At 44.1% G+C, this 26,977-nt stretch overlaps 1 protein-coding gene across 1 annotated transcript in view; it reads right to left on the bottom strand.

Annotated features, from left to right (window-relative positions):
* Positions 1–231: 231 nt before the first annotated feature.
* The window catches only part of DLGAP1 (DLG associated protein 1), an 884,156-nt gene continuing 857,410 nt past the window's right edge, over positions 232–26,977 (bottom strand). The window contains exons 10-13 of the mRNA XM_042911414.1: positions 25,801–26,222; positions 9,229–9,320; positions 3,568–3,720; positions 232–441 (exon numbers count right to left, since the gene is read on the bottom strand). Coding sequence (XP_042767348.1) covers positions 232–441; positions 3,568–3,720; positions 9,229–9,320; positions 25,801–26,222 — 877 coding nt within the window. The remainder of the gene's footprint in view (positions 442–3,567; positions 3,721–9,228; positions 9,321–25,800; positions 26,223–26,977) is intronic.

Raw genomic sequence — 26,977 nt, 5'->3', positions numbered from 1 at the left:
TGAGGCAGGTGGGTGACGCGTCCGTACGGGTGGCGAAGCTCGGTGGAGAACGTGGGCAAACCGGTCCGGGCGGCTGGGGCTACTGGGGGGAGGGGGGCGGCTCCTGCAAGACCGACAACTACACCGCGACAGTGGAAGTCACTGAGCTCCGGGACGGACGGGCTCGGAGGGCGGGGAGGGGGCGGAGGGAGGACGGAGCGCGGAGGCGGCGCGGCGGGGCGCGCGGGGCGCTCAGAGCCGGGTCTGCGCCTCGGGGATGTAGATCTCGATGCTCTCGGCGCTCTCGGTGGCCGAGTTCTGGCGGACGGACGCGGCGCGCTTGGCGGCCATCAGGCGCTTGCGGGCCTCCTGGCGCTGCGAGCTCTCCAGCGAGCGCTCCCGGATCAGCGGCGCGGGGCCCTTCGCCGGCTTCTTTGGCACTGGAGGAGGGGCCCTTCTCTCCTGATCAAAGCAGAAGGTTCAGGACATTACACAGCTTCTCAGGACAAGCTTGGGAAAAACTGGGATAGGTCAGTAGTTAGAACACGCACACTTTTTTTGATTTTGGTTTTGGGTTTTTTGTTTGTTTTTTAAACCTAAAGGTGGTTAGTTCTGATCTGCACTCTGTATACATATATATATATACACACACATATATATATTTTTATATGTACATATAAAAAATGTACATATATATATATATATATTTCTTTATTATTCTGGCTTGGGTATTCAAAAGATGCAGGGGGAAAAAAAAAAAAAGGAATACCGGTAAGCTTAAGGCCAAGGGTAAGGCCGAATTGCAGAACTAGTCTCTCCAAGGGAAGAATGTGGGTGTTTAAAATGCCCTCTGCTGAAAGGTTGCGGCTCCCGGCATATTTAGTGTGGTTCTCTCTGGAGGCTCCAGACTCTTCCGGGTGCCAGGGATGGGTTAGGGTGGCAGCGGCAGCAGCAGCCTCTGGGGACCCTGCGTCCACTCTAAGGAGGCGAGGCTGCGGGTGCAAGCTCGGCTCAGAGTTTAAAAACATCCCCGCCCTCTCTCCCCGGGCCCACCCATCCAAACCTAAAAGGCCAAATGAGGAAGAAGAGATGATAAGACTGTGTTCTTTAGCTTTGTTGATGCCACTGTGAGTTATACCCGTCTGCACATCACACACAAACACACAGCAATAGACTTTCCGGGGTCACCCTGGAGGGAGGACACTGATGGTTCCTCCACTCGGTGGGGGAGGGGGGTGGGGGGGGGGTGGAATCCGTTCCCAGATAGGCTCCTAAAACATCCCGCTGGGATGTCACTCCTTAGGGGCCTCAGGACGGTTGTGGTGGCCCAGAAGGCAATTCCAATCACAGGAACAGACATTGTGCTTTGAAAATTTAACCCAGGACTGAAAGAGGTCTTCCTCCTCTCAGCATCAGCAAACTATGAAATGGTTGGATATTTTAAAATGCCACTGCAGGGGCGCCTGGGTGGCTCAGTCGGTTAGGCAGCCGACTTCGGCTCAGGTCATGATTTCACCGTCCATGAGTTCGAGCCCCGCGTCGGGCTCTGTGCTGTCAGCTCAGAGCCTGGAGCCTGTTTCAGATTCTGTGTCTCCCTCTCTCTGACCCTCCCCCGTTCATGCTCTGTCTCTCTCTGTCTCAAAAATAAATAAACGTTAAAATGCCACTGCAAAAATAAAGGCCATTCAACACTTGGGTCACAGAAAAAAAGAAAATGCAGTGGGCAAGCTGCGAATCTAAACCACGAAGGAATTTAAAGAAAAGGATAATGAGTTTTCAGACTCTCCGAAAAGGTCCATATGAATCTGCTGTTTTCATTTTTAGTAAGATACCTTCAATTCTCATGACACGGATGTGACAGTTATCTTAAAATAGGGATTTTAGGATTCTCCAAAGGGGTATACTCTGTATCTTCACACTTAAACTCATTGCAGCAAATCCTCCTTGCTTGCCTGGGTGAAGTGCCTAGATAAATTTATTACATTGGAATTGCCCGCAGGCTGATTAAGGCGGAGTCTGTGTGGACAGAAAAGGGAAGTCCAGAGTGCAAACAGCATTTGGCCAACTCTGATTGTGCTCATTTGTTTCTTCCCCTCAAGTTCATGGGGTGCTGAAAAGCTCTGGTCATAGACAAAGTGTATAAAAATTTAGAAATCAAGTTCACTAATGACTCACTGTGTACGTGTCGACAGGTTACATATGTCAATTCTTAGCATCACAAATTTTGGACATTTTAAGTCTTCACTGTTGGGTAACTTGGTGATATTTGGAAAAGTATGAATATTGGAAACTTTTTAGCCATATCTTCCTTTCCTTGTACTTAAAAAAATAATATTTAAAAAAACCCAATGAGTGAGAATTAGATGGATCAGCTCTAAAAACTAAATTACCAGTATGTGTGTACATCTGTCGTGTTTTCTTAAAATAAGAACAATTTAAAAGCTTATTTAGTACATAGTTTTAAACACAGATTAAAGAAAACTAGATTGAGTGCGGATGTTTGGCTTCCCACATAAGAGGCCACACATATATCAATGGTACTTTGATGCTTAACACTAAAACCCCTGGTCAATGGTGATAGAACTGGAGATGAGGGACAATGACACTGACCCTCTCGCTGATTATGAATCGGCCCTTGGGACTGGCTTTCTCCTGGGAGTCCACTGACTGTATGAACCCGGATACCATGATGGAGAGCAGCAAAATGGACTGGACTACTGTTCGCTCTCTGACAGGCAAGGAGATCTGAAAAGGGCAGGCTACCGGAGCTTCATGGGAACACACAAGCCTCATGTTTAGAGGCTGAATCTCTTGGACCTGTTCAACCTCAGGCCATTGGAAAGCAAAGAGTTAAAAAAGTCATGCATGACAGGCCAACCTAGGGAGGTGGATATTGGATACCTGTGTGAGCCTGGTGGAACCACCATAATCAAATGTGAAAATTGCAGTTTATTAATTAAAGTAAAATAACTTGAACCTTTATTTCTAAACTGTTGAATGAGAAACCCAGTGAGCAATATTCCCCAAGTCAAGTCAACCAAAAGTAAAACTCTTTAAAAAAAAAAAAATCCCAACATTTATGATTACTGTGAACCTTTATGGTGTATATTTTTAACCTTGAACAACAGCGGTTTCTTTATTACTGTATTTATGAAATGATTATCAAAGTCGGTTAGTTTTCAGGGCTTCCTATTTTTCTCAGAAACACATCCTAGGGTGTAAGGAAGTTGAACTCTTGCTCTATATAATCATGCACTGAAGATGTCATTTATTTTAGTTTAAAAAGCAAAATGGAGGCAGTTCCTTCCAGTGACTAAAATGGTTTAACTTAAAGTTTAATTAACAAAAAAGCCACATTCCCATTTTCCAATTCACAAAGACAGGTTTTTCTTTAAAAATATGCCTGAAACATATTACAGATAATATCCCAAATGATTACTATGTAAACATTGTCATTACAATGAGATTAATATGATATCAGCTCCATTTCACATTGTAAACAGCAAGACTGAATGCAGAAGCCTATTTAGACTGTCCAGTGTTTGTGCAGGTTTTTAAATGAACCATACAAAATCTACATTGTTCTACCTTCTTGTCAAGAGGATCCATCTGTTTCCAATTATTGGCCTTTAACTGATGAAGTTCATCAAATTTCATACTAATATTTTCTATGGACAACTGCAGCATGTCCCAGAACCCCGCCAGATCCTGGGAAGTGGGCCTTGGATGAGCATTGGGATTCTGTACAAGAGAAAGAAAAACATTCGTGCTTTAGAGGCAATCGATGACAACAAGCACAGGCCCAAAGGGGCATTTTCAAATATTTCAAATAACATAAGGGGGATGAGTTCCTTTTGGCTTTCAAATAGGAGATAAAAGTGAGGCTACAAATGGTAATTCTTCCTTTTTCTTCTTTTCTTTCTTTCTTTCTTTCTTTCTTTCTCTTTCTTTCTTTCTTTCTTTCTCTCTTTCTTTCTTTATCATCTATTATCTATTATCTATCTATCTATCTATCTATCTATCATCTCTATCAATCATCTATCTATCTATAAAGATTTATTACGGAATAATTGAAACATACAATTGTAAGATATTTAAAGTGTACAACACGAAGATTTGATATATGTACACATTGTATACAGACTCCTCCCATAGAATTAATAAACACATCCATCACATCACATAATTATCTTTGTGTGTGTGTGTGAGAACATTTAAGTTCTACTCTTAGCAAATTTCAGTTATACAATACACTGTTATCAGCTATAGTCACCATGTTGTACATTAAATTCTCAGACCTTATTCATCTTATAACCAAAAGTTGGTACCCTTTCAACCAATGTCTTCCCTTTCCCCCACCCCCCAAGCCCCTGGCAACCACTTTTCTCCTCTTTCTTTCTATGGGTTTGACTCTTCTTAAAAGATTTCATTTCAAATGGTAATTTTATACACTCATCTGAGTCAGTGATTCTCAAATGTCAAGGTTGTAAAACTCTTCTTTTGTAATACAACATCTATCAATGTGGTATGAGGAGAGAATCCAAACTTTTCAAAAAACTACAAGATGCATTAAAACATATTTAAATGAAGACACCATCTTCGGCGGGGGTGGGGGGTGGGGGTGGGGAGGATAGTGGAGCTGGAATCTGACTTCATGTCATCCAACTTATTCAGAGAACAGATAAGAAATCTAAAATAAGACTTGTTTTAACAGTCATGTTGAGGGAAACGATAGGGTAAACAAATGATGAGTAAGAAAATAATTTGCATTTTTAATATTTTGTAATGTTTATTTTATTTTTGAGAGCGAGTGCAAGTGGGGGAGGGGCATAGAGAGAGGGGGACAGAGGATCTGAAGCAACTCTGTGCTGACAGCAAAGAGCCTGATGCAGGGCTCGAACTCACGAGCCTCGAGATCTTGACCTGAGCTGAAGTTGAATGCTTAACCTACTGAGCCACCTAGGTGCCCCCCAAATAACTGCACTTTTAATGTACCATGTGTTTAACAATTAAGATGTTACTAATATAGGAAGTCATTTTATCATACAAGGACTTTTTTTTTTTTTAATGTTTATTTATTTTTGAGACAATGCGAGAGACAGAATGCAAGCAGCAGAGGGGCAGACAGAGGGAGACACAGAATCTGAAGCCAGCTCCAGGCTCTGGGCTGTCAGCCCAGAGCCGGATGTGGGGCTTGAACTCACAAACCGTGAGATCATGACCTGAGCCGAAGTCGGATGCCTAACTGACTGAGCCACTCAGGTGCTCACAAGGACTTTTACTAAATCTTTGGGAAATGAATTGGTTTTAAATCAACCATAACATAAAATAGCAAATGCAAGAACACATATCTATACATTACACATAGATGTCTGTAATGACCCACTTTCTAGATAATATTAAACAGTCTTCAGTGTTTAAGGATTGACATTTTTTTTTGCCCCATCCCTATATCCCTGACAGGTACTAGAAAGTATGAACCATGAATTTATATGATGTAAAACAGAAAAAACATAACTAGGAGACTGAAGGTGTCATGCCCAATATTAATCACTACTGCCAATGGTAGCTAAAGGGATTCATGGTTATGGGGGTGGGAGCTTCCAGATGTCAGAGGCTTACATCTGGGTCAGTTTGGGTTACCTGTGGGTATTAAAGCCAATTGGATATACTGTGAAACCTCATGCCATATAATAACCTGAGGCCATTTTGTACTTTTTTTTTTAATGTTTTATTTACTTTTTGAGAGAGTGGGAGTGGGGGAGGGGCACAGAGAGGGGGACAGAGAGGATCCAAAGTGGTCTCTGGGCTGACAGCAGAGAGCTGGATGTGGGGCTCAAACTCACGAATTTTGAGATCATGACCTGAGCCGAAGTCAGAAACTCAACTGGGTGAGCCGTCCAGGTGCCCCCATTTTGTACTTTAAAAACCATCTTTCAGGAGCACCTGGTGGGTCAGTCAGTTGAGCATCTGACTTTGGCTCAGGTCATGATCTCACAGTTCATGAGCTCAAGTCCCACATCAGGCTCTGTGCTGATAGCTCAGAGCCTGGAGCCTGCTTCAGATTCTGTCCTCTTTCTCTGCACCTCCTTGCTTGTGCTCTCTCTCAAATATAAATAAATAAACTTAGAAAAAAAAAAACTTTCAGGAAGTGCAAGGTCAGTGCTCATCAAAGTTAATAGGTTGGAAAAGTTAATAGGTTGGAAAGAACTTTTTAGCCCTTTCACGGACTAGCATTATTGGTCTGCCTTCAAAATAAATACAAGTTAAAATGTATTTATAAACTTATACTTCTAAAACTGTCCATAGTTCTAGAATTCACTGAAGACGTAAATTCTAAAGTTTGTCAGTATTTGGTTCAGTATTAAACCCTAGTCTAGTGACACCTGAATTAAAGAGTTTCTCTGCAGCATTTTCATTTAGTAAGTTAAAAAATTTTCTTAACATCTAGGTTCAGAACAGACAGATAATAGCTTTAACAAAGTACATTGCAAATGGAGTTTTCTGGTCTTCCTCATCTCACTGGTAACTAAGAACCAAATTACTCATATTTTGGAGTTGACTACAGTCTCTTAGGTCACAAGCCTATCGGCTAAATTGGTTCAGTGCAGCAGTGATGAAATGATTGTTTGGTAGGCCCAAAGAGTTTGTTTAATTCTGTATGATGGGCGATTTGGTCCCTCCTCACCAAGAATCACTGCCCCTGTGTCGTCAAGGGGACAGATGGGGAAGCAGACAGAAAGAGAAACTGTGGGTCATGTGACATCCCACGCACAGAGAGTTGCAGCCCTCGCCTTAGTCTGAACCAGGCCACTTGGAGGTTAGAGGTGATGGAGGGTGTGGAGGGATGAGGGGGGGCTGGGTTCCTGAGTTTAGTTTTGTTGGAAAAAGTAATGCTCATCCATTTATTCTATGCCTGAAAGTCAAGTCTGGGATAATATTCAGGTGTTTTCAAGTGTTCTCCTCAGAGTAAGAACTCAAGAAAGGAGAGCTGGGTCCAGTTGTGCCCAATCTTAGGGACGCTTTTGTGCAGCTTTATAGACCTAAGAAATGCCACCACCAGGCCACCACGCTTCCTGCTGCAGAGAAGGTGGGGCTGACTGATCTGCCCATGTCCCTCTAGGAGGGCGTGGACTAGAACTCAAATCTTTGGGGCTGGTGGTGGGGCTGTCAAACAGGCACTGAGGTCAGATAGACTGGGATTTGAATCTTGGGCTCTGCCTCTTACCAGCTGACCCTGGCCAAGTTACTGATTGATTGATTTTTAGTTTTTGTTTTTCATTCCTGACCAAGTTATTTAGCTTTTCCATGCCCATTTTCCTCAACTGTAAAGTTGTCATAAAAATAATGTCACTATCTGCTCCATAGGGTCACTCTGAGGATTTAACCAGATCATATATCCTAAAGCTCTTGCCATGGCTTCCGGCACATACTGGGCTTTGAACCTTCCCTCTGAGGCACGATTTGACCAGCCATCCATGGCCCTCCACCCGAGGCGCAGTCCCACTTCCTGCCTCTAACATGCTGCCCACATTTCCAACTAAGTTCCTCTCGCTGCTCAGGCACGTGAGCCTATCAGGAACCAGGAAACGTCAAAAGCTGGCTTTAACAAACCTTTCCTAGAAGTCTGCGAAATTTTCAAAATGTTTTGTCTGCAATTTCATCATCAAAACTTTGCACAGTGTTTGTGTTCTACTTCATAACATACCTGCTTATTATATGATTCTGTGAAAAAGTGTGCTGTTTGCCCTATGGGGCGTACATATTGGCTTCCATGTATCTTTTAGGCAGTTTGAGAAATACAGCTTTCTATGAACTTTCATACATTTGAAGAGCACAGAACCATGTTAATGAGGATCTGTGACACATTAGCAAGTTTACAAATTAGCAGGAATTCTGTTCGTGGCACTGAGTGAAGCTCAGTAAAATATTTGTTGAATTCACTTACCAATACATTTACTAACCTATGTTATCCCATAATCCAGAACAGAATTTCTGGGAAGGTGGAAGGATTTTTGCTGAGGGAGAGGAAAACAAACTACAGATGTGGGGGGCGGGTGTGAGGAGGAGGTGAAGGACAGCCCCAAAGGGGGGTTTCAGAAAGAAAAGTCTGGTGAAAAGGGACCGAGAACACCAACTTTTGCAGGCTTTCCATTTTCTCTTGATTGAACCCCGTCTTGATAGATGCCCTCCAGTCTATATTTGTCCTTGTTAACAAGATGTGGTTAAAACTCTAAAATCATAGTCAATGAGATTGCAAATAACCATGTTTTTACTTTCCACAAGATGAACAAGTGGCTTTTCATTTTATATTAGAGCAAGCGTGACCAACAACTGACCAATAAAAGCTATTGTGGAAGGACACTTGCAGAGAATAGTAGCAGTTTCTTTAAAAAGACATACGTGAGGAAGCTCTTGCCCTTGTCTTTTGTAGTCCCTTTAAAAAAAATGTTGTTGACGCTAGTGGTGTTTCTGTCTCTTCATTTTACTTTATTTGGTTTTTGTACGTCCAACAAGGATGAATTACTCATTTGTCTCAAGGAGATCAAATCTACACTTTGTGATGCCGTCCACCTCTGGCCTTAAATTAAAATCGAGAACCCTGATGATGAGATAGGCACTGATGGCTATTTCAGAAGGAACATCATTATCCAAAATGGTTTTCGGTAATATCATTTTTGAAATATCAGGCTGCTCCATACTTTGGTAAGAATACTGAAATCAGGGCTGCCCTGGGAAAGCCAGGAAATTGGAAACATTTCGGTTACCAAAAAAAAAAAAAAAAAAAAAAAAAAAAAAAGGCAGGAAATGGAGTTTTAACTTGATTGGATTTTTTCTTTTAAGATTATTTAAGTATAAAATAAATATTTCTAATTTTTTTTAATTAAAAAAATTTTTTTAACACTTATTAGTTGTTGAGAGACCAAGAGTGAGTGGGGGAGGGGCGGAGAGAGAAGGAAACACAGAATTTGAAGCAGGCTCCAGGCTCTGAACCATCAGCACAGAGCCCAATGTGGGGCTCGAACCCACAAACCATGAGATCATGACCTGAGCTGAAGTAAGATGCTCAACCGACTGAGCCACCCAGGCGCCCCTAAATACTTCTAATTTTAAGAAAAGCAGGAAATTAGATTCCTCAGAAAATTCTATTTCAGGCGAGAGAGTGTTCAAAATTAGTTGTGGCAGCCTTGACAACATGATCTCCTCCTGACTAACTGGGAAGTGGTAGTGATGGGGAATGTTACCTACCAGGTTTTCTTCACACAGTTCTCTGAACTGGTAGAATTTCTGGGCCATGAGAAGTTGGGCACTGCCCACTGCAGTTCGGATTTTCCCTAGAACTGAAAAAAGCAAACATACAAGAAGTTTACACATTATGTCTCACTGTGGAGATTTAGTCTGGTAAAGCAAAGAGGAAGTTATGCTGCAATAATTAGGAAAAACTGCACACATACAGCACGTGAACACACACACACACACACACACACACACACACACTCAGCCCAGCTGCTGTTGGGCTAGTCTATGGAACAGAGGCTAGGTGAAAGTATAAAATCGACTTGGACAAAAACACATGCTCATTACACATATTTCTTAGGAATAACGGAGTTTTCCATCACAGCACTGGAGCTTACCAAGAGGCAAATAGGTTTTTCTTCCCTCCCGCCTTTTATTGCAAGGATAAGTTTCAAGTGTTTTTCAGTATAGTTATGGATTTATTTGTGTCAGCAATCATGGTCTGCGAGCTCATTTTTCTAATCCAACTCCAAACACAAGAAAAGCAATCCTGACTTGAAGGGGCGCTCTCTTGGCACTCACCATCTCCTATCCATAACCTTCATTATTTTTCCGGAGCTCAGCCACGGGGACTGTCAGGAAAGCGCCATGGCCAGTTGAAAGATTTTCTAAGGAATGAACATTTTCAGCCTGTTGCCTAGGGAACGCCAGCACCGTTCCAGCTTTTCCACTCCACAGACCAATTTTATTGTTAATATAGGTTTAATTCCCTATGCACTGTGCTGAAAATCTCCTTTACAAGCTACTTCTTGTCTTCCGTGCAGACTAAGGCGAGAACCTTTCAACTGAGGGCATGCTGAGACGGGCAGAACCGCTCTGCACAGAGCTGTCCTGAGGTCTGCATTGTCCCAAGGCCCTCCCTCCACCCGGTGGGGACCGGGGGCACAGCTGCACTGCTGGAGCTCTGCCACCAGGCAGTTCTCAACATGCCCTCCCTGTCGGGGAGGAAGGGGAGAAGGCGCCCTGCTCCCCCTTCCTGGCCCCCGCATAGACAGGGAGACTCCTCAGAAGGGCACTCGCTCCGTGGTGAAATCTGCATCTCTGCGGGGAGGTGGAGTAAAGGATCGAAGCAGTGTGAGTGCCGCGGTTTTGCTGTGGATTTACAAAGCCTGAGACCCAGGGTGGAATGAGGTCTCTCTTTCTTGACCTCAGTCCCCACAAGGTCTGAGAAGAAGACAAAAGAAAAAAAAAAACTTTATTGTGACAGGGTTTTCTAGTAACTTTCTTCTCTGTTTAAAACTTCCAGGCTAGGGGCACCTGGGTGGGTCAGTCGGTTGAGCATGTGACTTCCACTTGGGCTTAGGTCATGATCTCAAGGTTCCTGAATTTGAGCCCTGCATCAGGTTCTGTGGCGACAGTATGGAGACTGCTTGGGATTCTCTCTTCTCCTCTCTGCCCCTCCCCTGTTCGCACTCTCTCTCAAAATATTAAAACCAAACCAAATCAAACAAAAACCTGCCAGGCTAGACCATGGTTTATGATATGCACACTATACTTAAGTATTATTCAAATATTTTGGCATTCCCACACATGGAACTCAGGGCATTTATGAACTCTCTGTCACCAGTCCCACCGAACAGCCCAGGTGCAGAAATCGCCTCCTCAGTGACAGCCAGGAGCTCCCCTTGATGGCCATAAGGCAGCAATTCCTCAGGCCTAAGTGTTTACTCTTTTCCAGTCTTGCTTATGTGAGGCCCTTCTCCTTTTCTCCACACCCCTGAAGCAGAAAGGAAGAAGCATGTGGAGACACAGAGCATCATAGTTGCTAAGGGTCCGGCCCTGAGCTGGCTGAGGGTTTTGGCCCCAATACTTACCAACCCCTGCCCTGGACAGGTCATTCAATCTCTGTTCTCTCCTATGTAACGTAAGGTTAACGGTATCTATTTGTAGGGTTGTTGTGAAGGTTAAAAGCAATAATACGCAGGAAATGCTTGGGACAGTGTCTGATATGTAGCAAACAACCAATAAGTGTTTGTTATCACCTAGGGCCAGGATACTACCATTCCTCTCTGGTTATGCCACCTGTGGGTCCCACACTTGCTCTGCCCGGAAGAGAAGAGGAAAAAAACAAAGTCTGGATTATTCAAAGGTAATCAGACATCCTTGGTTGCCTGGGACAGGTATGTGCTTTGGATCACCTGTTCCAGATCTGAGACAGTTCTGAGGAGGCATTTCCTAAGTGAACATGTGGCTTAGGCAAACTCTAAGGTCCCTGGAAGCATCTCTGAATTATGTTGCTGATGGGTACGGCTGTGACACCAGCAAATCCTTAGAATGAATCCTGGAAGCTTAGAACTTGTCCTGAGGGGTCTCCAATTTGTTGGCTTGTATGGCAGAGCCCCTGGGAACTGTCATAGAACCCCCAGCTATTCTGATATGCCTCAAAACTTTGAGCTAATGTTTCTCCATTACACCTGAAAACCTGAGTGTATAATAGATTACTATAGTGAGAGCAGCTGAGTAAGACAGTGATTCTCAGATGAGAAGAAAGCACTGCTCCAAACAATCTTTCAGGCAACACCCACCCACGTAGGAGCCAACTCAGATGGATGTCTTCTTGAAAGCAGAACAAGGGACATCCTCAGCATGGTCTGGCGAGAGCTGTAGATTTGGAGCAAAAGTAACTGGGATGAAGTTGTGGCCCTTCTGTTTTCCAGCTTTTTGCCATCATGTTCCTTGAGTGGAAGTTCCCTACTGGCTCCGGGATTGTTTGCATTTCCAGTGTCTGAGTGATAATCTTTCCTGGGCCCAGGAAAAGGAGGTGCTGATGTGGGCTTTGGGAGAAGCCATTCAACAGGAGGGCTTGGGTCAAGCAGATGAAATTCCTACTTCCTTCGCCTCCACGCTTTTGTTTCTAGAGAACTAAAAACTCACTTTAATTTCTTTTTTTTTTAAGTTTAATTACTTTGAGAGAGAGAGTGACTGGGGAGGGGCAGAGAGAGAGAGAGAGAGAGAGAGAGAGAGAGAGAGAATCCCAAGCAGGCTCCACACTGCCACCATGGAGCCCAAAGTGCGGCTCGAACTCACAAACTGCATGATCATGACCTGAGCTGAAATCCACATTGAGACGCTCAGCTGACTAAGTCACCCAGGCATCCCAAAACCCCCTTTAATTTTGAAGAAAAAAGCTCTAATGGAGTTTGTTCTGTTTTTCCATTAGACATTCACTTAGTGTGGAGATAACTCTCTTTTTCTAAAGGTAAATTTCATATTTGTTCTGTAGTCTTTGAGGAAGAAAAAAGCTAATGAAGCAGATGTGCTCCTGGGATTGCATTTAGTTGTCTCCCTTCACACTCTGGCCCATACACCTTTTCCAGATTGTTCAACACAGATGTAGTCAATAGTTTTTATTACCCATCACCCTTCATTGAATGCATCTTCCAGAATAATGCGTCTCTACTGTATTCCTGCAGGCATGCCACTTAATGAAGATTTATACCATCTATTTGTATTCTGTATATATATATATATATATATATATATATACATACATATATATATATATTTAATGTTTATTTATTTTTGAGAGAGAGAGAGAGAGAGCAAGCAGGGAGGGGAGAGAGAGAGAGGGAGACAGAACCCGAAGCAGGCTGCAGGCTCTGAGTTTTCCACGCAGAGCCTGATGCAGGGCTCAAACTCACAAACCATGAGATCATGACCTGAGCCGAAGTTGGATGTTTAACCGACTAAGCTACCCAGGTGCCCCTGTGTAATATTTAATCACATTATGGGCCCTGTTTTGCGGTGCTACTCTTTTTATGTGGGTAAGTCTGGTCTCCCTAGGTGTCTTATAAAATCCCTGGTAATTAGTTTTTAAGATTCTTTCTCCCTTTCCTTTCCTCCCCAGCTGTTAGTCTGTTCCTCAGTGGAAGTACAAAATAACAACCCAAAACACTGGTGAACTAAATTCCTTCCATTTCAGAAGTGGGCACCTCCATACTAACTCCCCCACTCATAATCTAGAAACTTCTCATCCTGCAGTAGATGGTTATGGGGAATCATAACAGAGAGCACAGGCCTGGGTTAGTTCATCACATAGAGCCAGGAAGATCTTTTGGTAAGTTATCACTGTTTGGTTTTTGCACAGATCTGTTTATTTATATTATTATCTTGTATTTATCTCTTTTTAAAGTTTATTTATTTATTTTGAGAAAGAGAGAAAGCACTAGCAGGGAAGGGACAGACAGAGAGGGGGAGAGAGAAAATCCTAAGCATGCTTCATGCTCAGCGCAGAGCCCAATGTGGGGCTCGAACCCACGACAGCAAGATCACAACCTGAGCCGCTATCAAGAGTCAGAAACTTAACCGACTGAACCACCCAGGCGTCCCTATTACCTTGTATTTCAAAGCACTTTCACACGTGCATCAAACCGGATCCTTTCACGACCCTGTGAGACAGGGCAGATATCATCATTTCATTTGAGAAAATTTGGGCTCAAATTATGAAGAGCCTTCCCCGGCGGCCCTATAGTGCCTGGGACTCTGTCTTCTCCCTCCCCATCCACTTGTGCTGTGTTGAAAACTGGGTCTGAATCTACTTAAATGAAGCCATGTGAGGGTGATTTCTTTCCTTTATCAACACTTTCTAGCTAGGACCACTGGACGGGGCGGGGGGGGGCAGCTGTAGTTAGCTTATAGAAGAATCTGAGGCAGTTCAGCAAACTCGATCCCTGCCCACACTGAGATGGGAGAGCAAAGCACATGTACACGAATTGTTGCACAAAGACATTTCAGCTGTGGAAAGAATGGGGGAACTGGGATCACTTGAAAGGGATGCTAGTGGGCGTAAGGTTGAAGTCTGGGTTTTCCTTTTAAAGATGATACATCAGAATAAGAAGCAGAGAAAGACTATTTTGGGTGTGAGATGGGTCTCTTATGAGAACTCTAATTTTAAATCTAGCTATATGCAAACAAAAGCCCAGACGTTAGGGAAGAGCACACCTCCTTCCTCCCACTGAGCCCCATGGGGGATGATTTTTATTTGGGAATAAGGAGGTGATATACAAGGCACAGGGCTGAAGAGGATGACAATTTATTTTTTTAATTTAATTTTTAAAGTAATCTCTACACCCAACGCGGGGCTCGAACTCACAACTCCGAGATCCAGAGTCATGTGCTCTGCCAACTGAGCCAGCCAGGCTCCCTAAGAATAATTTCTTTCAATCTTGCAAGTGGATCCATGGAAAGCTGCAAGCGTGCTGACCACAGTGTAAAACAAAGACCCTTTCCCTTGGGGCTATGCCGGACTTTTACCTGAGTCAGGATCAGTATCTCATATCCATAAGCATGGCTGTCTCTCCCTTTTTCTGCCATTGTGGGGCGTGCGGTTGACTGCTCCTCCCCACGTCTTCTCACAAGACTTTCAGGGTCCAGCAATTCCCGGCCAAGAAAGAAAAGTGGAACCATCCCAGTCCCTCAGTGGATTCGGACAAAAACTGGTAATAAAATCAGATACAACTGCAACAGGAGACGCTGGAGAAGAATCAAGCCGGGTCTATCAGGATTCGCACATGAGACAGTACCCATATTTAAGCTGCATCAAGGTCACCAGCATCACCACTATCTGGACAGTTGGACATGCATTAAGGGGAAAGTGATTTTCTATGTTTCTACACTAGTAGGTTGCCTCAGTAAGATGAGAGACCTTCCATTTGAAAAAAGAAGTCCTTAAGCATAATTAACATATCTATCTTTTAATATTCCAAGAAGAACTGAGTCTCTAGAACGGAATAGGCAGAAGCAGTGGTTTCCCTGACTGTTTCTGATTCTTACCTACTACGCCCAACTCCACAATCGTCAGGTGCCCACATCAGGCATCAGAAACAGAGAGGGATAGACATATTTCTATACCCTCAATGGATGGTGAAGCTTGCTACTCCCATCCAGTGGACATGCTGGGTCAAACGCTCCCCCAGCCCTGCCACCTACACCGTAATTCACCTAATATACTCCTTTTCCAGTCTAACTTTTCTCTCTGCATAAGATACTGGAAAGAGCTTAGGTGTGGAAGTCAGGAATGCCACTTGCCAGTGGTTGATGTTGGGAGACTTTATTGTACTCTCAGACTCTGTTTTCTTTATCTGTCAAATAATCATTATACTATCTTCATGGGATTGCTGATTATTTAATGAAATAACAGACAAAAATGGTTAGAAGGTAGTAGACATTCTTTAGTTCCTGGGCATTTACCTGGGAAACTAAAAGGTGGCATGAGCCAAAACAGGGAATTATTTCTCCTGCTAATCTTCATACTCCAACCTTTCTTGAATGTCTTTATTTATTTATTTGTTTATTTATTTATTTGTTTATTTGGTGGATTTCATTCAGGCAGATTTAGGCAGGGGTCAATAATTTCTTTGGTCTCTGTGTATAAGGAAGTCATAACAATTATTCAGGGGCCCAGATTTTCTGGCAGAGTCTGGCAGAGTTCTCCCACCTCTAAGAGCTAGAACAGTGGCCAACTGGTTGCTGGGAGACAGAGACACAGAGAGGAGACAGAACCCTAGCCAGTGCTGGACACCCACACCACCCAGCTGGAGCCTTGTGCAGGAAGCAAACTCATGGCAAAATGAAGGGTCAGAGCCCTCCTCATGAGAAGCAGCTTCTCTTGCAAAACAAGGTCCATTTTCAGGTGCAGAGCAGGCCAGGTAAGTCCTGCTAGCCTGGAGAGCTATATTCCCATCTTGTGTTCCAGTGTTTGGTCCTGTGGCTCGGTGCCACTATGAACCCACAATTTTCAAACTCAGCTGATTTCATTGCTGTTCCTTAGTCCTCTGAGATGATCTCCGCTCCCTCCCTCTCCGACTCTCCCTTTCTGACTCTTGCTCACTTGCAACTCAACCCTGCCTCCTCGTCTTCAGCGATAACTGTGCCTCCTATGAGATGAAGAAAGCTGAATCACGCAGGAATATTCTCCACGTTCTGCCTCTCCTAATACTGGTCTAGTCCCCTAAACCTCTAAAGAGTGTGAGGGTTCTACATGATGGGCAAGCAGCAGACCTCTCTGGTTAGTTGGATAACAAAAGAGATGCCAGGTGCCAGGAGAAAATTACTTACATTCATTCCTAACGTCCCCTCTCCATGACTGTTAGCCGCTCCCACCAAAAAGACTTTCCTACATTCACTCCTCCCATCTGATTTGCCTGATTCCCTTCTGGCTGCTCTGAGAACGTGCTCCATAAGTCTGTCCCTGTCTCTGTGACCTATGCCTCTCTGTGCTATAGCACAACCAGGGATGCCTGTGAGTGTCCTCCAGTCTCTCCCACCCTAAGGGGGGAAACTCCTCCCCAATCTCACGATCCCCTCCAGCTAATATAAAATTCCTCTTCTTCCTTGTCCTGGACTGCATTGTGTGCTCCCAACATTCAAATGTTGAAGTCCTAACTCCGTATTCTTCTGGGTATCTCTTCATTTGGTCCAAAGGCTCCCACATGCAGTCTTTGGCTCTGACGCTGCATTCCTTGTTCCTTAGGGCTCTCCCTCTTTACCTTGTAGGTGCTGAACACAAAATTCAGTCCTGAGCCCACTTCCCTGATCCCCCTTGAATGGGCTCATCATTCTCATGGTTTCAGCTATTTTGGAAATTTGTTTATGTGTCCCAAATTTATAACTCCAGTGTATATCAGCCCCCCATATCTAAGTATCCACTCAATGCCTCTTGTCTCCCCAAATCCATGTTTCCCTCAGGATTCCCTAGTTGATTATCATTAGGGCTACCAGGCCATCCACAGTGTGGATGCCAGTCTTGGAGGTCTGGTTTCACTAGGGGAACTAGAGGGGCTTTTCCATGGTTCCCTATCATCCATGGGGTAAGCAGGTAACTTTCTTCAGTGGGCTTGCAGGCATGGCCCACCTGTTCAGCCTTACCTCTGCCCACCCTTTCAGTGCTCTGGGTCACCAGTTGCCCAAATTCAAAAGCTGTCTCTCTTCTCAAAGCCCTTGCTCAAGCTAAACACCAAGCTGAGGATGCCTCCTACGCTAGCCCTTCCCCCCCAACCCCCACCCTGCTCAGGTGTACCTCCTCCAGAAAGCCCTATCTCCTTTCCCCTCTTGCTCCCCACTGCTCCTCAGATTCCCATGCAGAGAGCTGTCTCTGCCCTTCCCACATTCTTTCCAGCATGATCTATTTATATGTCTGACTCTCTAACCAGACCTCAAGCCTTTCTTTTTTTCTTTAAATGTTTTATCTATTTTTGAGAGAGCACAAGTGGGGGAGGGGCAGAGAGAGAGGGGGACAGAGGATCTGACAGCACAGCATGTTCAACTGACTGAGCCACCCAGGCATCCCCAGACCTCAAGCCCTTCCAATGGCACGGACTGTGCCCATGTAATTCTTGGTGTCCTGTTCAAGGAATAAGTTTTGAAACTAATAGACTCGTCTACAAAGTCTTTGTTAACTAGAAAAACAAATTAGCTGCAACATTCCAGACCTTACACATTCTGATTCTTTAAGGTTTTGACCATGTCTGGCATCACTTTTTAAGTTACAGTCCTGACTAATTAATTAGCTAATATAGTCTTAGCTGGGCTATTATTCCTTTTGGGTTTCTGTTTACAACACTATTTGGGCCGATTTAGGCTGGAAGAGCCAAGCCATCTGGAATAAGATGAATGTGTCTGTGGATGAATTAAACCTCCTTATCCTCAACTTCTGACTTCTTTTCACTCACCTGGCTTCTCCCCCACCCCCAACGTTGTAGATTTTAGGGATGAAGAGGGAAAAGGAATTTGTAAAAAGTGGATCCACCCACTTACTTGAAATTTATGTGGCTTTGTCACACCAAATCTGTGGGATTTCAAGTTGGGATTATTCATGTAGAGACATTCTTATTTACAAATGTGTCCTCCCTGAAAAGAATTTCTCCAACCAATTGCCCAGCTGCTTCTCAAACACATTTGTGATCCAGACCTGCTGTCAACAAAAGGTCTCCATAGAAAACATGGATCTGTTTCATTCCTGGCTGACAGTGCTTGCTCGGCATTTTACAAGAATGCTTCCTTTTTTTTTTTTTTTTTTTTAAAGGAGCCAAAACTCAGGGAATAATGAATAGAGAGAGAATTCTCAAGTAGAAAGAGTCTCATAAGCTAAAAGCTTCCAAAGGGTTAAAATATGGAAGAAACTATTGCTTTGTTTGTAAAGAGCAAGTTTTCAAAAGCTCAGCTAACTTTATTTTTTCCTCCCAGTTCATAATCCAAGAGTCTTACTCGTAAAAGATGGTTATACTTCAACCCATATCTCGATTTACAACAGCCATGAAATAATAGCAGTATACACATCCCATAGAAAAATATAGTTCCTGAGCCTTTGAAAACGGAATAGAATGAAATTATAAAACAGTTCTCTTGGTAATACAGAAGAAAAGAACTGAATGCTGTGTTTGAAGTCCATTGCAATTATATCCCACATGAATAGTTGTTGCTAGAGAAAACCATCAGAGATCTTGCCTCAGTCCCTCTCTGGAATCCCTGCTTCTCTGCAGCACAGAGGCAGTCTGGAATGATGGAATCCCACTGGCCTAGAGAACAGAAGATCATTGCAGGTCACACACTCCGCCTCTCCATGCCTCAGCACCCTCCTCAGCCCTGAGACCACTCCCAGTGCAACACACCCACAAAAGGATGCTCTGTAATGTCCTTCTGGCACCCAAACCTTCTTCTTTGTGCCCAGTGCTGTGCAGAGCAAACTGAACTGAGCATTCCAGAAGGTTAAACATAAGGCACATTATACACGATTTCCTTTTCATTACTGCCACTTCCTCTGCGGTCACTAATTTCAGGGTGGCCAGACCTTAAAAAAGAGACTATGCAGGGTGTGTGTGTGTGTGTGTGTGTGTGCACGTATGTGCTCGCACATGCATATATGTGTATGGGTGTGTGTGGGGGGGGGGGGGGTCCTGGGGCAGGGAGGGAATTTTTGAAGGTCACTTCAAAAGTAAGATGAGAATAAAATAGAAAGGAGCTAGAATACACCCACCTCGTCCTGCTTAGAAATACATAAGGCTTGAGGCAGATGAGTTGCAGAAATCAGAGAGAGAGCTTCTCTGTTTGCCACCCACAGGCTGCCGGGACACAACACAGGCACCTGGGCAGAGTAACCCTGGTGATGGCACCGATAGACGGTCACAACGATGACTGTGCACAGCTTCCGTAACTCAACCTGAAACCAGGCAAACCCCTTTTCAGGTTTCGTTTCCAGCCCCGCATTTGCTGCCAAGGCTCACAAGCCTTCTGGGGACCCAAGGCCAAGTTTCACTAACTTGGATGCTGTTACCAGGCAAAATTAAAGTGGAATTAATCTGCCTCCTGCACACGCTCTAGGTTTATCAGTTTATTTCAGATAAAGCCTGAAAATTCCACATATAAGTTGTCCACAATTCAGGAGGCAAAGATAGATTTCCAAGTACAATCAACCAGTATTTCACCGTAGGGCCGCTGAAACCCGAGCCTCTGTTTTTAACCCACATTGCTAGACTGCATTCCTAGTCGGGAGCGTTTGGTTCCATCTGGCCATTTCATTCCCGGTCAGATAATACCAGACGTATCTATGTAACATACAAGCCACTGTCAAATAGCACTGAGCCATCTCCCCGAGACAGCTGTTCCACACAAGGGCTTCATTGTCTGAGAAAAGCTTGTATCATTTTACTTCAAGAGCTGGGGGAACAAGCATTCTGTCAGCTGCCAGGGCTTGGAGGAAACCTCACTCACTGCAGATTTTCATTACTTTGTTACCAAGCCCCAAACCCCACAATGGGCTGTTAGGGATGAACATTGGAAACAGGAACGAAAGTCCTCGCTCTGCTTTCATTTTATCAGGGAACATAATAGCTCCACACACCCAGAGAATTTATAGTTATGCTTTTCAAAGATAACACGACACTACCAGGCAACCACAAATGCCTTTTCTCATGCGCCCTTGGTCGTGCGCGTTTAACCGCTTCAGGTAAACCAGGAAAGTGCTTTCCAGTCCTGGAATGCCAAAAACAACGTCCCTAGGAAGCAGCTGTCAGACTCAGGATAATGGCATCATAAAATAATTGAGAACTGAAAAAGTATTTAAAATCGGATGGTTCCTTTCTTTTTTTAACTCTCTAATCAAGAAACATTACTGCAACTACCCCACCCTGCATCTATACCTCACGTTCCCATTGAGCGAGAAGGTTCGGCTTCCAACTTCTTTTTTATCCCCCAGGAACGCAGTGTATTTTACATTTAAACAAAATGTAACAAAATACCTTATATTCTTATGAGCCTGATGACTGTGAATGTGATGATAGGTAGCTTATTCCAGTACCTTCAGCTGCTGTAGGCTTTTTTTGGAAGGGAGGGTGGGATTTTTTGTGTGTGATAAAATATACATCAGACCTACCATTTCAACCATTCTCTCCCTCCCACTTTCTCCCTCCCTTCCTTCCTTCCTTCCTTCCTTCCTTCCTTCCTTCCTTCCTTCCATACACAAGCAAGGGAGGAGCAGAGAGAGAGAGGGAGAAAGAGAATCCCAAGCAGGCTCCACGCCCAGCGCCAAGCCCCATGCAGGGCCCGGAGCCATGACCATGAGATCATGACCTAAATCGAGAGTCAGATGCTCAACTGACTGAGCCACCCAGGCGCCCCTGAAACATTTTTAAGTGTACAGTTCAGAGGCATTAAGTATATTCACCAAACATTTTTGAGTATTTAAGAATTGGGATCATTCCAGTGCCTCAGAAAATAAATTAAGCAAGTATGGTCCGAGTCTTCCTTTCTCTCACTCTATTCTACTTACACTTCCATGATGATTTTGAAGACTACGTATCCTGGAAGGGATTTGTCAAAGAGCCACCTTCGTCATGTACCCTGAATGTACCGCCTTGTACGGGACCCAAAGAACACATAAGGTGGCTTGGCCAAGAGACAGATATATCTGGGCTTGACTCATTTGTCAAAGCTATTTTTCTGGGTGTACACAGATTTTTTTTTTAAAGCTGGTTACTCAGAAATTGGCTGTGCCTACCAGACAGGCTTGGCCTCTCTTCCTCACCGAGCCTCTTATAAAAAAAGAAAAGGTTAAATTAGAGAATGAGTAAAACAAAGGCTCTCCGCAGCTCCGGTCCCAGTTATCAGAACAGAATTGTGGTTGCCAAGGAGCGAGGGACAGATATGTATGGAGAGCTTTAGAGGACAGCACTGAGTGACACACAAGAGTATCATTATCTTGTCAAATGTTATTCATGTTGTATCTGTTCCATCAGACACTTCTGTGTTCTGTGACCTTGGACAAGATACTGCCAGAGAGCTGTTTTGAGGGCAAATAAAACACCTGTCAGTGTCCAGCCCATTGCCCGGGGTATTGTAAGGACAAGATGAATATTCTTTCATGTGCTTCTGTTCTCCCTTTTTCCCATGGAGGGTGGCTATGGCTGTCTGGTCAGACCCTCACTGATTTGGATTTGCCTCCTTTGGAATTGGCGACTCTTTGACCTGGGCATGTGGAGTTACCTCTGCACTATTCAGAATTCTGGAATGCTGGTGAATTGAAGCTCCTGGGCCTGAAAGATAAAGCTTGCAAGTGCTTGTCGCATGGAATCACATCCCAAGAACTGGGCAGGACATACAGGATTCCTCCAGATCATCCTGCTGACCGACACAGAAGGGTTCTACCATTTCTTTTTTTTTTTTTTTAATTTTTTTTAACGTTTATTTATTTTTGAGACAGAGAGAGATGGAGCATGAATGGGGGAGGGGCGGAGAGAGAGGGAGACACAGAATCGGAAGCAGGCTCCAGGCTCCGAGCCATCAGCCCAGAGCCTGACGCGGGGCTCGAACTCGCGGACTGCGAGATCGTGACCTGAGCTGAAGTCGGACGCTCAACTGACTGAGCCACCCAGGCACCCCGGGTTCTATCATTTCTATGCCAGGTGTTCCTCTCCCTCTGCCAAACCCTTGTCCTGATCGGCAGGGCTCTTAATCTCACCAAGGATCCCCCCGCCCCCTTCCTACTTTTGGCAACAACGACTTCTAGTTACTCATTGAAAATTCTGTAACTACTGAAGAAAAAACATTTTGCAAGGTAAAATACTTTTGTAACACAGAATTTCCAAAATATTTCCCAGACTCAAATACATATTCACTGATCCCCTCCTATGTACCAGGAACCATCAGAAGGGCAGTGTCTATAAAGATGAATGAGATAAGAATAATTTCTGTCCTCAGCTCATTTTTTCAGTGGAGGAGAGAGACACATAGGCTGCTGTAAAATAATGTTGGAAAGAGCTGATAGACAGATATACAGGCTATTATGGAATCACGAGGGAGACACACCCAACTCAGCCTGAGGGGAGGCATTCCGCAAAGACTTTCAGAAGGTGAGGCCCAAGCTGAGACTTGAAGGGAGAGCCATATTTTGTAGGCGAGATGGGCGTATGTGAATAGATGTTATGGATTTGAATCAGTTTTGTACATTTACAAAAGCATGCATAAAGGCATTTTCATCTAAACTTTGTGTTAGTTGTTTGATCTAAAGTTATAAAGTTATATTAAAAAAACTAATAATTTGGACTCTTCACTACAGACCATTGGCTTTCAAACTGTATTCTAGAAATCCTAGGATTTTTTTGAGATCGGGGGTTGTTAGGGACCTTGGTCCAAGGGACAGTGGACGCTGAGCAGACAGAACTCAGACCATCACCTCCACTGTTCTGTTCTATTTATTGCTGCTGAGTGTAACTATTTTTAATTGGAGAAGGGGTTTCTGATATTAACATATGTTTGAAAGGAGGAAGGAAGACCAACTCCCCAGTGAAGCAGGTTTCACCGCATACTTGCCATCTAAGACTAATTTATCCAGCTGAGTACTTTTAAAACAAAGTACCAAGAAATACTCCCACCCCTAGTTATCTTTGTCTGTTCTGCAACCATGACCCTCACACCTCCCCCCAGGCAGCAACCTTGCAAAATAAAGTGGAGATTTGATAAAATTTATCTCTAATGCGAAGAAAATGTCCGTAAGGAGTATAGTTTATTAATGGTGGGATCTTCAGGGACAAAGACAGCAGTTTTTATTCTTTAGAAGAAATCTCATTATAGCAAAATACCTTCCTATGGAATGGATTTGCTAAATTCTATTTATAAATCAATGCTTTAAGTAACATGTGAAGTAAAATTCTGTAACAGTGAATAAATGGGTTGCTCCTTCATGTTCATTACTTTGGGACTTTTCCAAGAGTGCACATTTCAAAATACAAAATGCTTCTCTTTGATCCTGAACACACAATGAGAACCTGGTTTTCTGACAAGATTGTCACCTTTCAAATACATGTGTTTGTATCAAAACGTGGTAACTTGTTGTCAGGGCTCCTTTAGTGTTGCAGAAGATTTTCCTAAATCGTTATACCATGACTGTCCTTGTGCATCACTATAAAGCTGGGTTGAGAGAAGTAGATCCAGTCTTAGATGGGAAGAAAACACACGAGTGACTTTCCTGGGTCCTATAGGAAGTCAACCAGGAAGCTAGAATGAGTCCTGAACTAATGAGGTGAATGCACCGAAATCTGAAAATTAGCTTGTTCTGTTGAGCAATAAATACATCAGAGGCTGTTGCTCCTTAGACACCAGCATTTTTCCTAGGAAAATCTAATCAACTCTGGGTATAGCCACCAAGGGAAAAGAAGGGAGGAAGATGTTACTGCTAAGACTTCCTTACTGAAACCCACCCCATCCATTGCTGCTGGGTGGTGTCTCCCTCTCCTGTCACCAGGGCAAAAAGCTAATTCTGCTTGTGGATCAACATTCAGGTGAGCCTGGAGTGACATCAACGGTTAGGGGCAACTGTCAAGGAGGTTACTCTTCCACTGCTAAGTTGTTTGCACTTATAACATGAGGAACGTTTCAGAAACCTACTTACGGGTTTTCTAACCTGCTCATCAAGGCAACAAATAAGCTAGTCAGCCAGTTGATAGGGTTCAGGCAAGAGGAATGAGTGCAGAGAAGAGCTGAGAGCAAGACACAGGGAGGAAATCCCACAGTCTGCTAATTATTCTTTTCCAGACTCAGTTTTCATAAAAAAAATACTTCCTTGATGGAAAACTCACTGCCTCGTGACACAATTAGTTTGGTTCATTTAGTAAGTCTATTTACCACAATTAGACATAGGCTCAAGGTCTAATTATAAAGAAATTATTGATATTTTTATTAGGGATGATAATGTATGATGATTATGTAAAAAAAATCCTTATCAGTGGGTACATAGTAATGTGCCACAATGCTTTGGACTTTCTTTAAGATAATCCAGCAAAAATGACTAATGGGGGAAGATAAGAAAATGAGGCTGGCCAGTGGTGTTGGGTGATAGGTACATTGTACTAAACTCTCTACTTCTGTGCATGTTTTATATTTTTTTATGAGAAAAAGTTAAATGATTTAAAAAATAGGTCTAAAAAGTCACATCATAACAATACTCTTCTAGGTAGTTCCCACGCAAAAATGAAGATAGGCTTAAACGCTTACCCCTAAATGCCTAAATTTCTTTGATTCAAAAATATCATCAGTTGGAGGATCCACCATTCATTTGATAATTGTTTTTCAGAGGAAAATAAACACACGACACTGAAATACATGCTGATTATAAACTATATCCCAATTTCAGAGAATTGTTAAAAATGTGGAAAACATGCCTTAGAATTGAGGTAACCTGGTCATTTTGTCAATTGTATGTGTGTGTGTGTGTGTGTGTGTGTGTGTGTGTGTGTGTGTGTTTAACGTAAGCTCTATGCCCAATGAGGGGCTTGGACTCAAGACACTGAGATCAACAGTCCCATGCTCTATGGACTCAGCCAGTCAGGCGCCCCTTGTTGTCATTTGTTAATAGGAATTATTGTGTTAAAAAGCCAAGTTTGAGAATAACAGTGTGCACGGCCCCCATCATTTACTTATTCATCATTTACTTTAACCCGTTACGTTGAAATTTGTGTTAACTTAGTGGCTGAGGGTTTGCCTTCCTAAAACCAATGAAAGTGCATGCTAAACGGGCTTATGAATCTGAATAAGCCTGGTCCCTACTGGCCTATGCATTATCGGCCTTGTTTTCATATCGTACGTTACGGAAAGTAATAAAACTGTGAGATTATAAATGCCCAGTGCACCTGCACCGGTGACCCTGGACGCTCGTCAGAATTACTGTCAATCCCTTAAGAATCAGCACCCATTTCAGGATCCTCTTGGGAAAGAGGGGCGGTTGTAGGAACTCGAGCTGCCCCCCCCACGTTGAGCTTGGTACTTTTCAGAGAAGAGATCTAGAGCTAGAGGGCATGGGGCTGGAGCTGGCGAAGGTGTTACACCCGCCCAGCCGGTTTCTTTTTATCGTGCAGCGCGGGGCATCTGGACGCTCAGCCGGAATGGCCCAGCGGTCCCACCCAGTCCGGGCGGCGGGGTGCGGAGCTGCAGGGCCGGACACCGGAACCGGCAGGGAAGGGAGCGCCAAGCCTAAAGACGCCGCTCAGCCCGCGCGCGAGCGCCGGAAGTGCGGAGTGCGCAGCGGGCGTTACTTACTGTCTTCCGGCAGGTTGTTTTCCCGCTCTTCTCGCTCCATCTGCTGGCACCACCCTTCCATGCGGTCCCGCTCTGCTTGGAGGAGCTTCAGAAACCAGTGGCCGTCCCGGTGGCACACCGACCTTTGGACGGCCTCCAGGGGGTCTTCGGTGATCGAGTCAATCCAGGGATCCGGGGGAGGCAGAATCGAAGGGTCAAAATCCGCATCGAAGTCGTCGTCGGCTGCGCAGGCGTGGTAGTGGTTTCCTGAGCCCTGGATGCTGACGGTGGAGGTGCTCGCGTCCCGGGAGAACTGTCTGGCCATTGGGCCGGGGCACGAATTGTCCTCTATAGACTCCAGAGAGTTTTCCAGATTATCGTGGAAGTCCAGGTCGGCCTGTACGGCTGTCGTCACGCTGTTGGATCGAGTGAACCTGCGGAAGCTTGGAGGAATGGAGAAAGGAAGATTGAGTTCAAGGCTATTTCTCGAGGCGAGAGTATTTCTACTTTTCTTCATGGGTATGGCAGCAGGGGGTCCTACCCTCTCAGTCTGGCGGGGGTGGGGGGGGGTGGGGAGGATAGGCCCTTGACACAAGCATATCGGTTGCGATAGCTCTTATATACATATCATGGCTCTCTCATTTTTGTTCAATACAATATTAAAGCATCTCTAGAGAAATGTTAGAAGTAATGTGTGTAGCTGTGAAAGCCAGCAAAATGTCCAGAGTCCCAGCTTCCTCCACAGAGCTGGGATGGCTCGAATTCTGATATTCAGGTTGCTGAGGGGTAAGGAAACAATTCTGCATAATTTGCTTAAAAATCCAGGAAACAAAAGCAACCCAACCTGGTCCAGGCCTATTGTGAATCCTGCATAACCACATTTTTTTCTAGGGACAGCGTTTACGAAGTAAGACTTTCTGAAAGCAAACCAAAATGTCATTAGGTTCCTCTTAAAATTAAAACTCCTTCCCCTGGTGAGGATTCATTCACCTGTCTCTTGATTGAAAGGTCATTATTACCATTTGACACAAAGCCTTTGGGGCAAAATCAGCTCACAGTTCTAGAGTTCTCTGGTACCATTCTCCTCTGCACCTTTAATTTCCCTTCCCACAGTCCTTGTACCAAGAGGATACAAGACAACCTGTTCGCAGATTCAGTCTGAGCATTTTATAAGGATATTCACGTAATCGGTGGTTTT

This window comes from Panthera leo, chromosome D3, assembly GCF_018350215.1.
Source record: "Panthera leo isolate Ple1 chromosome D3, P.leo_Ple1_pat1.1, whole genome shotgun sequence".
Classification (NCBI taxonomy): domain Eukaryota; kingdom Metazoa; phylum Chordata; class Mammalia; order Carnivora; family Felidae; genus Panthera; species Panthera leo.
The sequence above is the reverse complement of the archived record's forward strand: the minus strand, read 5'-3'. Positions and strand labels throughout refer to the sequence as shown.